Raw genomic sequence first — 13953 nt, 5'->3', positions numbered from 1 at the left:
TTTTTTTATACTGGCAACAGGCACAGAGTATTTTTCGACATGCATAAATGGATTTATATAAAATTCCTCACTTGTTGTTCAGACAAAAAGATTTGAGTCTGAAAACACTGTTTGGCCTTTCGTGTTATTTATAGCTCATCCCACCAGTTCAGTTCCATCAGAATTGAAGAAGCTTCTTGAATGAGAAGCTAAATGTTTCCATGGGTTTGGGAATCCTTTGCCAGTTTGGATCCCAATTCACAAACAAATATATTATCTCATAAGCTTTAGTGGGTCTCAGACCATTTCATCTAATCCATGGAATATTTTCTTGAGAAAGAAATATTGTGTTTTATTTACATGCAGCTTTCCATAATGTATATAAAATTCTGTAATGTTCTTCATTTTATTCAGACTAGATTCACACAACACATGTGTTGTTGAATCAGTCCATTAATGTGGATTAATTGTGCTAAACCATAAAAACCTAATCAGGATTAATACATTGTGCAAACATGACTGCTAGTTTATAAAGATCTGGTCTGCTAATTATTCCATTAACACAAGAAGATACATGGAATCTTAAACTAACCAAACTAGCATATTTGTACAATGCTCTAAGTCTAAGCCATAAAAACCTAATCAAGACTAATATATTGTGCAAATACAACTGCTAGATTGTAAGGACCAGGTTTGGTATGCAAATATATAGCTACAAACCACATCTCTACCCAACAACCACAACCCAATCCAAAACCCAATCCACAAATAAACACAACCCAGACAAATATTGATATCCCAATCCTCATCAGAGAAGCTGTTGAGCGTGAACGGAAACGTCCAAACGCCATCTTATTTGGTCTAGAGGTCACCAATAACAATGATGACATCACAACTGTCCGAAACATCATCAGGGATTATCAAGCATCAACCATCTCCGCTGATGAAATACTTGACATTTCACGCATTGGCGAGAGCTCAATAACAGTGACGGCTCTGTAGCCCCACGCCTGTGCAGAGTCATTTGCAAAAATGAAACAAGCAAACGTAAATTCATTTATACTATAAACTCACTTGCCAAAACCAACACCAACCATAAGAACCTCCGTTGCCGCCCTGACCTAACCATACAGCAACGTGCCCGCTCCCGTGTACTCCGCATTGAACTCAAAAACCGTCTAGACAATGGAGAGAAGGACCTGTACATTGACTACCATGCTGACTGTATCAAAAGTAAGCCACGCAACCCAATACTCAGCTTTTACCCTCAACCACAACCCTACCTCAACCGATCCACCATCACCCAAGACTAGGCACGCACGCCCCCAACTACCTCAATTCCAACTACTGCCGGCCTTAAATGCAAACTACTCAATGCAAGAAGCCTCGTGAATAAAATACCTGAATTTCTCATCCTCCTAAATATGGCTAACTTTGACATTATATTTGTCTGTGAAACATGGCTCAATGCATCTCTCCCGACTCCATTACCACAGTAAGAGACTATCATGTTTACCGATCAGATCGTGAAAATCGTCGAGGAGGTGGTGTTGCTATCTTCTATAAAAAATCCTTACATCTAAAAAATATCCAAGTTACCCAGGAGCTTGCTCTTCTTGAGACCATCATCTGTGAACTATCCTTAAATATCACAATTCGATTCTTACTATGTTACAGAGCACCTGATTATGACATCGAACATGTAAACAAGCTAAATACATTACTAACATGGGCTGCATCCTGCCCATACCCTTTTATCTTTCTTGGTGATTTCAATCTACCTCATATTGACTGGACCCTAAATGATTGTACAACTGAAATCATACACACAACCTTCTACAATGCTACTACAAATCTGGGACTGGAACAACTAGTAACCAACAACACTAGACTAAACAACTGCCTCGATCTCATCTTCTGCAATAGTTTGAATTTAATTTACGGAATACAAACTAAAGAACCCTTTTCCAGTAGCGACCACAATATGATTGACTTTTGTCTCAACATACGTCCACACAAAAATCACCACAATGATGTAATTCCCAATTGTAACTTCAAAAAAAGGCAACTATGATCTTATACACAACGATCTCTCATCCCTTGATTGGCAATCTCTATTCACTGGATGCAATACTGTTGAAGACCATTACAACATATTTTTACTTGAAGTCAAAAGAGTCATCAAACTATATGTACCAACAACAACTCCCAAAACAAAACAAAAAAGCAGATTACCCATATCAATAAGGAAACTTCAATCCAAAAAGAGATCACTCTGGCGGAAAAACAAATCTGGTCACGTTGCCAATTTCAAAAACCGATACAAAAATTTATGCCACCAGATAAAGACCGAATGCACCAATTATCACATTAAACAAGAGGAAAACCTTCTAAGCACCAATTCCACCCGTGCTTTTTACAATTTTGTAAACAACAAACTAAAAGACTCAAGGTCCATCCCTCCCTTGATAGGACCTGATGGTAAAGACTGCAACGACGACACCATTAAAGCCAACATCTTTAACACATTCTTCGGCTCAGTATTTGTAAACAGCAATGGATCATGCCCAGTATTTCCTAGCCGTACCACAGATAACAACAATGATCTAATACATATCGATTTCACAGAAGACAATGTTGAAAAAGCACTACGCAACCTAAAACCATCTCTATCTATTGGACCGGATGGAATATGTGCCTACTTCTTAAGAAAGCTATCCACTGCCATAGCCAAACCTCTAAGCATAATCTTTGAAAAATCTTTCAGAACCAGCTCCTTGCCTAACCTATGGTCACAAGCCACAGTCATCCCCATCTTCAAAAAGGGAGACCCAAGCCTAGTTGAAAATTACAGGCCAATCTCCTTATGCTGCGTCACCTGTAAAGTCATGGAATCAATTATTAACCAATCCATCATCCTTCACTTAGAGACAAATAACCTACTCTCCAATAAACAATTTGGTTTCAGAAAAAAACTATCCTGTAGTCTGCAACTCTTACACTGCAAAAACATATGGACGACACAACTCGACCAGGGCAAAGCAATAGACGCAATCTACATAGACTTCTGTAAAGCCTTTGATTCAGTGGTACACGACAAACTACTCCTAAAAATAAAATCCTATGGTATCTCTGGACAACTGAATAACTGGATAGAAGCATTCCTGTCAAACAGACAACAAATGGTCAAAATCGGGAGCGTACTATCAAATCCAGTACCTGTCAATAGTGGTGTTCCCCAAGGCAGTGTTCTAGGACCAACTCTCTTCATACTCTACATAAACGACCTCTGTGATCATATTAAGAGTAATTGCGTTCTCTTCGCTGATGATGTAAAGCTGTTCAATACCACAGACAATACTGCTACCCTACAAAAAGATCTTGACTATGTATCAGAGTGGTCAAACAAATGGCAACTTCAAATCTCAACAAATAAATGCTCTGTCTTACATATTGGCAAAAAAAATCAGAAAATAAAATACAAGCTGAATAGTCAAGATCTTGTTGATGACTCAAGCTCTGTAAAGGACCTTGGAATACTCACCTCTAATGATCTAAGTGCTAGAGCCCACTGCAACTACATAGCCAAAAGGCATTAAGAGTTGTTAACCTAATCCTACGTAGCTTTTTCTCTGGTAATATCACACTACTAACCAGAGCATACAAAACATTTGCTAGACCAATACTCGAATACAGTTCATCAGTCTGGAACCCACACTACGTATCTGATATTAGCACAATTGAGAAAGTCCAGAAATATTTCACAAGAAGAGTTCTCCACTCCTCTACTCGTTGTAGAATACCTTATGCCACCAGACTTGAAATTCTAGAACTTGAAAACCTTGAATTACGCCGTCTTCGGTCTGACTTAAGCATGGTATATAAAATCATACATTGCAATGTCCTACCTGTCAATGAATACTTCAGCTTCAACCATAACAACACAAGAGCACACAATAGATACAAACTCAAAGTAAACCGCACCAAACTTGATTGCAGGAAATACGACTTCAGCAATAGAGTGGTCAATGTCTGGAATACTCTACCCGACTCTGTAGTTTCTTCCCCCAAACCCCAAAAACTTTAACCTTAGACTGTCTACTATTGATCTCACCCCTTTCCTAAGAGGTCTGTAGGGGGCGTGCATAAGCGCACCAACGTGCCTACCGTCCCTGTCCTATTGTTTCTCTTATTCTTTTATTTTTCTTATATGTACCCATTTCTTGTATTCACAACTATGTATACATTTATACTTATTATCTTGTAAACAATTGGCAAATCAAATAAATAAATAAATAAAATAAATAAATAAATTTATATTCCTTAACTATTCCACACAGGATCTTTCTAATTAGGCTAGGTTAAGGGGGAAATCCTTTACTTGTATTCACATGATAAGAATAAAGTGGGTACTGTATTTTCATTAAAGAGATATTATGCATTCCTGAAATGTAGTAATCACAAAAAAGATTTTAAAATGATGTATTATAAATAAATACCATATGATAAAAATAGCCTGCTTTGTTAGGTAAATATATTTGGAAAAGTCATGCAAATTAAGTGAATATCAGTGGAAAGAACTGTTATATTTAGATTTTAATATGTTCCCCACATATTCTACAGCTTTAATAGGAGCCTGTGATAAACATTGGTAACAGTAGTTGCATCAGCAACCATGTCCTTCAACAGGATGGAGGGGTAGTTCTAACTATTGTTAAGCTGTCTCTTTTGCATAAATGTTTGCATTTAGAAAAGGTGGCTTGTTATCTCATCATCTTGACATATTTAAATAAATTAGCATTTAAATAAATTAGTTCATCTATTTCAGACTTTAAATGTCCCATAATAATTATATGTAATGACATTAGTTGCAAATGAAATTGCTCAGAATCTTGTTCAACTCGGTTCACTTTTAGCTATCTATCCATCTTCAACAATGAAGAGACGGAAGTGATAGATAGCTTCTGCTTTTTAGGATCAATAGTAAAGGCACAAGCAGTCACAAAATATGTTTCATACCAGCATTTTGTAGAACAGCCAGGAAGACCTTGGAAAAGATGCTGTGAGATCAGAATACAGAGGCAATCTTATTTTCTGTAACACTCTATGGAAGTGAAAGATAGACTTTGAAGAAGCCACATAGAAAGATTATCAATGTTTTTGAAATATGGTATTGGCAAAGATTCCTGAGATACCACAAATAAACAAAAACACAAGCAAATAGATTATGGAAGAAATCGACTCAGATTTTTCACTCAAAGCACAAATGCTGACGCTCAAATCAACCTACTTAGACAAATTGTGTGAAGAAGTCTGTAATGCTGGAAAAAATATAAGGTAAAGAGAAGGTAGATGGACTCAGTTATAATGAATTACAGCTTTAATGCAGGCCAACCTGGCATTAAGTAGCAACAGCCCCATCCCTTTTGATATTCTGAAAGGGTTTCGAGACCTGGTTGTGTGATTGGACCTGGTAAACCAGTGGAACCAGAGACTTGGCTAGATGGCTCCACTGTTGAGGGGGGCATTTTTTTATTCACTTGGATTGTATTTTGGGTTATTTGGGGGTTTGGGGGATATTTATTACTCTGTTTTTTTATATAAGCGCTTCGGTGGCGCACTGGTTAAAGTGCAGTACTGCAGGCTACTTCTGCTGACTGCCAGCTGACTGCAATTTGGCAGTTCGAATCTCCCCAGGCTCAATGATGCAGCCTTCCATCCTTCTGAGGTGGGTAAAATGAGGACCCAAATTGTTGGGGGCAATAGGGTGACTCTGTAAACCGCTTAGAGAGAGCTGTAAAGCACTGTAAAGTGGTATATGTCTAAGTGCTATTGATATTTGTATTTTATTTCTATACACACACACACACTCCTGTTGTGCATCACCCAGAGTCACAGTTCATGAAATTTGCAGCTATATAAATGTGATAAATAAATAAAAATTAATAAATAAACAGCTGCAGTGCAGGACTTCCAAAGCTCCAGATCTTGGGCTGAACATTGGAATCAGAGCCACTTTCCCTGAGAGTGGGTTGCCCTGTCTCCTTCATTTTTCTCCCTGGCTGCCACCATTGAATTTTCAGCTTTAACTCCCACTGTACTTGCATTTGAATGTCTTTTCAAGGAAACTTCAGAATTTTCTTTTCTGTAACTATTTTTTATAAATAATGAGGTTGGCCATTCTGAGAGGCAGGCTGGCCAGCAGGCGATAAATAGTTAATGGAACAAAATAAAATTTAAGAAGGATTTTTTTTCTCAGATAAGAAAAGACATTTAATAACTCTGGATGCTTTTGCTCATAACAATTCCATAGCTGTGGTCTGCAGCCCTCCAGGGGCTTGGCACACAGAGCTGTACTTGGCAGGCTTCCCTGTAGATTCACCAAATCTGAGTCAACCATGGTCAGTTGCAGGCCTGCATAGTTTTAGCAATTCATGTTAAAGTCAAGACCCTTGAAAAGAAGGGAGATGACTGGTTTGGGTATGTGGGAGTTTCCCCATCATTCTGGGAAAATGTGTGTGTGTGTGTGTGTGTGTGTGTGTGTGTGTTTGTGTGTGTGTGTGTGTATCTTAGACTTAAAATAGACCATTCAGAAGATTGAACTTAGATATAATTTCAGAGTATGTTTAGTTCTCAATTTACTTGTTAGTCTCTATCAATATACTTGTTCCCAAAATAAATCTGATGTCAGAAATGGAATAGAAAACTGGAAGAACATACTGATTTTGTAGGACAGTGCCACTGAGCTTCATGTGTGTTGTTTAAGCCACAAGAGGCAGATATGCCTTAAACTGTGAAGAAACTAAGCTACTGTTTAAGATATAATATATCTATGTCCTGTGGCTTAAGACAATGGGTTGGGTTGGTAAGTATCGTGCTATATGGGTTAATTAGCTTAATAGTGTAAAGAAAGATTATACCCCCAAATTGTTTTGTCTGATAACCACTATTGGTTAGACCAGGGGTGTCAAACTCAAGGCCCAGGGACCGGATCCAGCCCAAAGGTTGCTTAGATCTGGCCTGCGGGGCCAACCTGGAAACAGTGAAGGAATGGCCTGCAGTGCCTCTGCCAGAGAAAATGGAGCTAGGGAGAGTTGCATGCAGCCCTCCTGAGCTCCATTTTCACTGGCAGAGGGTTGCAGGAGGCTGTCGCAGCCAAAAACGGAGCTCGGGAGCCCGTTTTCTCTGGCAGAGTGCTCAGGCCACCACAGACGCCCCCAACTCAAGTGACGTAGAGCTGTCCACGCCCATCCTGGCCATGCCTACTCTGGCCCCCTGAGGTCAAACACAACCCTGATGAGGCCCTCAATGAAATTGAGTTTGACACCCCTGGGTTAGACAATTATTATTAAATATATTCTATATTTAATTTCCTTACAGAATCATAGAATGGAAGTCTTGAAAGAAATCTGGGGAAATCAAATTGACAAAATGTACATAATTTCATTTCAGCAGATCTTAGAATTCATCTGAATTCTATTGCATGTCTACAGCAGAAACCACTGGTTAAAGTATTAAGTTTACACTAATTGATCTATCATTTCTGTATAATATTATTGCCACTGCATTTGCAAATGTGAACTTTGGGATCGAAGTCAAAGCTTTTGACAATCAAAACCAATGAATTCTACTCAAAATTCAGGACTTGGGTCTATTAACCAAGGATGGAAGGAGGAACACATTTATTTGTTTTATTATTTATTTACGGTATCTGAAAAGGCTCCAGAGGAGTGGGACAGAGAGAAAAGATCCATTGATTACTTGGTAAAAGTCAGATTTCAGCTTTTGGCTCATAATACCTGACATGTAACTATGCCCTTCTGACATAATGTCTAGCATATTTTTTTAAATTATCCCAAAATTTAATATGGAAAGTAATCCTTTAAAAAAACACGAAATAGCCATTTGCTGAATCTAAATTTTAGGGAAACATAAATGCCTCTTCTACAGTTGCGGAATTTCCTATTCCTTAAAATAAAATAAGATTTCAATTGCAAAAATTATGTAGACATAATACTATGTTTAACTAAATCAAAGCAAAACAGACATCTTTGGATGAGATTCTTTCTACTCCTACACCACAATTGTGTCCCCCTCCAACCTCACCCAATACTGCTTCAGAAGGTTACTTACTCTTTCCAGAACTAGACTGGAATTTTATCTCTATTTGTGCAACTTTGGATTGTATTCATTTTATATGTATTTAAGTAATACTGTAGTCATATCTACAAAACTGTGAAACTAATTGCACAAATGCAAGGGAGTTTTATTCTACTCAGTATAAGCATCTCAGAATTCAGTGCTACTGGCTTATTGCCAATTGTTCATAGAATGCATAAGACTTTAGACTTTGATTTCTTCTGATTTCTAATTCCTCATATTGCATAGCAACACTGCAACTCTAGGGAGTCATTGAAGCATCAGCCTTTGCAACCCAGATCACTGTTTGGAACAAGAATTGTATTACTGTTGTTATTTTCAATATTTGTTTAAAATAGTCTTTTCAACATCTTCATCCATTTCAAATCCTAAAGTGGGAGAGAACTTAAGTAAGACATAGCCCACTGGAATAGTATCATGTATTTACAGGATTATTTTTCTTGGCATGCAGTTTAGGCTTTACATGCGATGCGGCTGAAACCAGATTAGCTTCTAGTGCTAATGAACACTCACTAAGAATTTGCTAGTCCTGATGAGTCATTGTATATGCTTACAAGTTTGTTATTTTAGTGTAATGATGCAAATTCTACAGATTGTTCCAACACTCCTCTAGTATTCTCTATTTAAGAAAGAACAACTGTGAGCACTTATTTTTAGAATTTGCTCTGCAGCTGCTTCCAAACAGTGTCCACATTCCATGTGCTTCTCCAGTGTGTAGAAATATGTTGTGTCACACTGATCTAAAGCTTTGTGCAACCTTTCTCTATTTCAGCTTTGGTTTGCATTCGTTAATGGATTCTCTGGGCAGATTTTATTTGAGCGCTGGTGCATTGGGCTCTACAATGTGGTAAGTGTTCTCCCCCCCCACCCCACCCCGGCCTCCACTGGATAACAAGCCAAACTGGGGATAACATTCCATGCCTGTTCATGTCTGTGCAGTTTATTTCATCTGATCCTCTCCATTGGGCTATTTCACTTGGGCTTACTGGCCAGTAGGCCTGAACAAAAATAGAAAGATTTTGCTTTTATTCCTGATCTGAAATAATTCCTTAAAAATTTAAATAATTCTTTAAACCTAGTAAATGCCTCCACCATTTATGGCCAACCAAGTCAAAGTGGTCCCATCAACTTTCAACAGACTTGACAATCGCTCAGGAGACAACAGGGTATGGTTCAATTGTCTTTAGAATAGAATTCTACTTTCATTCTAAAATAGGACACAGTTCAGATACAGCAGAATAGGCTCCTTCCCCAGGGTCAGAGACTGCAGTCACATGGAACAGCCGCAGTTGAGGTCACCAGAGAGTGGAATTTTCACAGAAGTGAGCAAAACTAATTGGGAGGATGGATGGATTTCAAGAGTTGGAATGGAAGTGGCAAACCATGGTTTGCCTACTCCTTAGATAGAGAACTGGCTCTTGAGAGCATTTTAATAGAGGATATGCAGTCATTTTCTCTGACATGTTACTATACATGCTGATGGCTCATCTTCACTAGCTGAGTCAGCTGTTGTCACATAATTATCACATAGCTATCCTGATGTTTTAATAATATTATTTTAATATTTAATAAGCAATCTAATTTAGTTGATATGACCCCACTCAGTGGAGAAGACACTGGAGACACGACATTTCATCATGCTTGATTAATTCATGATTAGACAAGGAAAATCACCCATTAAATGTTATTATCAATCTCAAATAAGCCTAACCCAAGACTAATCTACCAAATTTCCAGTATAAATATTTACCATCATAAATATATTTTGTTCAACACTAATTAAAAAAACAATATTTCCAGAAAAGATGAAAATACTGCCTAATTCTAAGATTATCATGCATTTTTTCTAAAACAAAGGAAGAATAACACTAACACTAAGCTCCCCCAAATGGCAATCCAGATATTTGGTATTCTTCTATATTCAATATTAATTTATCTACCACAAAACATTAAAAATGGTCAAGTCTGATTAGTAAATATTACCATTAACCTCGAGGAACCTCAGCTGCCCTATATATTAGAATAAACATTCAATCCCATCCTCCATCTAAACCTTAAAACATAAGGTTACCTTTAATGATAAAAGTTAACCCTAAATCTGATGCAATTCCCAATTCTACTACCAAATCCAAGAAATCCTAATTCTTCCCCTAATCTGCCCCCCAAAATGACAAATATTTAAACTAAGAATCACTCACCACTCTATAGAAGCTTTAATTTAAGCTTAACAATGTTTTGATTGAATGTGTGCCACCTAGTTGATGTCAACATAGATAGACTTGCTTCATGACAATCACTCTGTCAGCTAGTATTTCAGATCTTCCAATGATGCACGCATCACCATGAGCCATGGTGGCGCAGTGGTTAGAATGCAGTACTGCAGGCTACTTCTGCTGACTGCCGGTTGACTGCAGTTCGGCAGTTCGGTTCTCCCCAGCTCAGGGTTAACTCAGCTCAAGGTTGACTCAGTGTTCCATTCTTTCAAGATCAGTAAAATCAGGACCCAGATTGTCGGGGGCAATATACTGACTCTGTAAACCACTTGCAGTAGAGAAGACTGTAAAGCACTGTGAAGTGATTTATAAATATAAGTACTGTTGCTATCACTACCATAAGTAAGTCCATCCACTTTGCTGTTGGGCATTCTCTTTTTCTCTTTCCTTTCCTCTTACCAAGCATTGTAAGCTTCTCTAGAGTCCTGGGTCTGATGTATAACATAGTGTCTGAAGTATGATAATCTGAGCTTCATAATTTGCACCTCAAGTGAAAATATCTGGGTTGATTTGTCTACTAATCCATTTGTTTGATTTTTTAACTAAACATAAAATTTAAAATGAATCATTCATTCATTCATTCATTCATTCACTGTAACTAATCTCCATATCTCTTATCTAAGGATTCACCTTATGCACAGAATGTACATACTGGATTTTACTATCAGCATCAAGGAGGCGTTAATGTATTCCTATCTTTATGTAAATGCCAGTATAAATATTCAACCTAAAAGATGCACAGTTCTAAAAGCACATATTACATTTTTCCACTAATGTCAAGGAAGCAGAATTTTAAACCGAACCTCAGAAATGCCATTTTAAATATTTAATACAATACTCTCTCCACACTTAGACCTCATCCCATGTAAATATAAGGCTACAATTAACTATTTTTTTAAAAAAAAAACTGTTCTGGATTAGAATAGCAGATATTAAATATTCCTCAAGGAAGCTGAACCCTAACACTAACTTCTACAGAATACCAAAATTCAAAAATTATCACTAAGTATAAAAAGATTCCTTGGTTTCAAAAATATATTAAGCTATGATATCTATGATATTATACAATTATTAAGTGATCATAAACCTTGGAAAAGCCAAATGCTGGCCTAACTTACTCAGAATGACAATAGAAAAACTAACTAAAACTGTACATTATACACTATACATTAAAAAATTACTCTGGGTGTAATATAAATTGCAAAGTAGCTTAATCCTAATTGTAATCTCCCCAAATGCCAATATAAATGTTTGAGCCATAAAAATATTTTCATATTTAATTTGAAGACTAACTTACAGAGCAGAGACTGTTACTAAACATAAGAACACTCATACTCACTAATTCTAACATATAGATTGAATGTTACTATAAAATTCAAACATACCTGTATGCATGTATGTTCATCATATTTTCAAATTTTCTCTTCTCCCTCACAGAGGGATTCTGAAAATATATTAAATTTTTGTAATTCATCTCAAAAATTTTATTACTCTCTTCCTATTTGTCCACTTTGTCTGGAAATTATTAACAGCCAGGCAGCAAATGAATTAATTTAATATGTATTTTTTATAAAACCATTTCCCTAGAAGTGGATTATAAGTAGTCCTCAATTTATGACTGTAATTGAACCCAGAATGACGGTCGTAAGTATGGTAGCCGTTAAATGGGTTACCACACGACCGCGCCCAATTTTACAACTTTTTATTGCAGCAGTTGTTGAGTATTGGCAGTGGTTGTTACACAAGTTAATTTTCTCCGATGGGCCTTTTTTTGTGAGAAGCTAAAGATAAAAAAAATCAGAAAACAACAAAAACTGTCAAAAACCACAGTCTTATGACCATGAGATGCTGCAAATGGCTATAAATGCAAGGCAGAGTCCAAAGTGCAAAAGGGAAGGCAAATGTTAGAACTTTGAAAACAGATCTTAAGTAGCTCTGAGGAGGTCAGCTGTAATTGCCTTATTAGCTGTTGATTCAGAGGCCTCTTTTTTATTTTTTTATTTCATTGAATGGAAATCATGGGACACTTTTCTTCAGTTGCAGCCTTCTGCTTTGCTATCCAGTGTCGGGGTTCCAAGTAATAAATCCATTGCAAGCAACACTCCGAAGCAGGTGAATTCCTCAAAGAATAGCTTTTTGGAAATATCATATTGGCACATATCTGGTGAAAACCAACTCTGAAGGGCCCCTTGGTTTTCACCTAAATAAAAGTAAAAAAGAAATTCCCTCAACCCCAAACAATCAGTCACCTGGCCCAATCACTGCAGCGTCCACTGGTCTGGTGACATCACTCCTCTTTCTTTCGGCCAGGTGTGAGAATGTCCTTGGTTCCCAGGAGAAAATCTTGAGAAAGTATTTTATTTTGACTACACAAGCCCAGCTATCTCTAATCGCCCCTCCCTATCCCTCGCTCCAGTGCGGCAACACTGAAGCTCCAAGATGGCTTCACCCTGGTCAGCTTCAGGGTTGACATCCAGCACCATATGATTAAAAACTTATCTGCTTCGGCCATCTAACTTAGATTCAGCACAACTGAATTTAGTAAAGCTGGTGGTGTGGATTTTAACAATGTCGGGATTCTTTCCAGGTATGACGTATCCTTTTCAACTTGCTTATAAAGTTAATGGTCTGTTATTTTTAATTACTGCCTTTGTTTTTTCTAGATTTTCACAGCATTACCTCCCTTCACCTTGGGAATCTTTGAACGATCGTGCTCTCAGGACAACATGCTTAGGTTTCCCCAGCTCTACAAAATTACTCAAAATGCTGATGGGTTCAATAGCAGGGTAAGAGGCAATGTTTACCTAGAGGGAAGGATTAAAAACAACAGGGCTATATTAGCTTAAAGCTGAAATTTTAATTTACAGCTGCTATTTCAGATTGAACACCCTGAAATGATTAATCCTTAAAGTTCATCCTTAATAAATGCTGGGTCTGGTAATGGTAGTAAATCAGCTTCCAGTTGTGATTCGTGATCATGGCACACTCAGTTGTGGTTTATCTAAAATGAAAGAAGATATTTACAATCACCTCACAGCCCTAACAGAAAAGAAGGCCTGCATGGTAGAAAGAAAAACAATGTTTATGTTTTTTATGGTTCATGAAAATTCAGATTATGGGGGAAGATTACATGCAAAACAATCCTATCAGAAAATACTAATATAATTATATATCTAGTAAAGAGTAAGAATTAAAAGGCTCTGAAAAAATAGACAAAGAAGTATCATTATAGCTCAGGGTCTCAAACTCAAGGCCTGCAGGCCAAATTCGGCCCGCGTGGTACTTAAATCTGTCCTGTGGGCCTGGCCTGGAAATAACAAAGGCCAGGCCACGTGTGATCCCCACAGCCCATTTTGCTTGGATGGCCTCCTCCAACACCCTGCCACCATGGGGCACGGGGGGCGTGTGTAGCCTCCGTAGCCCATTTTTGGTCTGGACTGCCTCTGACAGCACTTTGCCAGCCAAAATATTTTGACCAGCAGGGTATTATTTTGGTCGGCAGGGAGTACATCCTGTCTCCCCCTCCCCCCATCCCTGTGGC

General features: G+C 37.7%; 1 protein-coding gene across 28 annotated transcripts in view; it reads left to right on the top strand.

Moving 5' to 3' along the window:
- The window catches only part of ATP8A2 (ATPase phospholipid transporting 8A2), a 367147-nt gene that overhangs the window by 253148 nt on the left and 100046 nt on the right, over positions 1-13953 (top strand). For all 28 annotated transcript variants that reach the window (XM_087966309.1, XM_087966285.1, XM_087966283.1 and 25 more), the window contains 2 exons: positions 8912-8986; positions 13076-13198. In XM_087966309.1, the coding sequence (XP_087822435.1) occupies positions 8912-8986; positions 13076-13198 (198 nt within the window). The remainder of the gene's footprint in view (positions 1-8911; positions 8987-13075; positions 13199-13953) is intronic.

This window comes from Notechis scutatus, chromosome 5, assembly GCF_049901735.1.
Source record: "Notechis scutatus isolate UNSWTSFEM ecotype Mainland chromosome 5, rNotScu1.2, whole genome shotgun sequence".
Classification (NCBI taxonomy): domain Eukaryota; kingdom Metazoa; phylum Chordata; class Lepidosauria; order Squamata; family Elapidae; genus Notechis; species Notechis scutatus.
The sequence above is the reverse complement of the archived record's forward strand: the minus strand, read 5'-3'. Positions and strand labels throughout refer to the sequence as shown.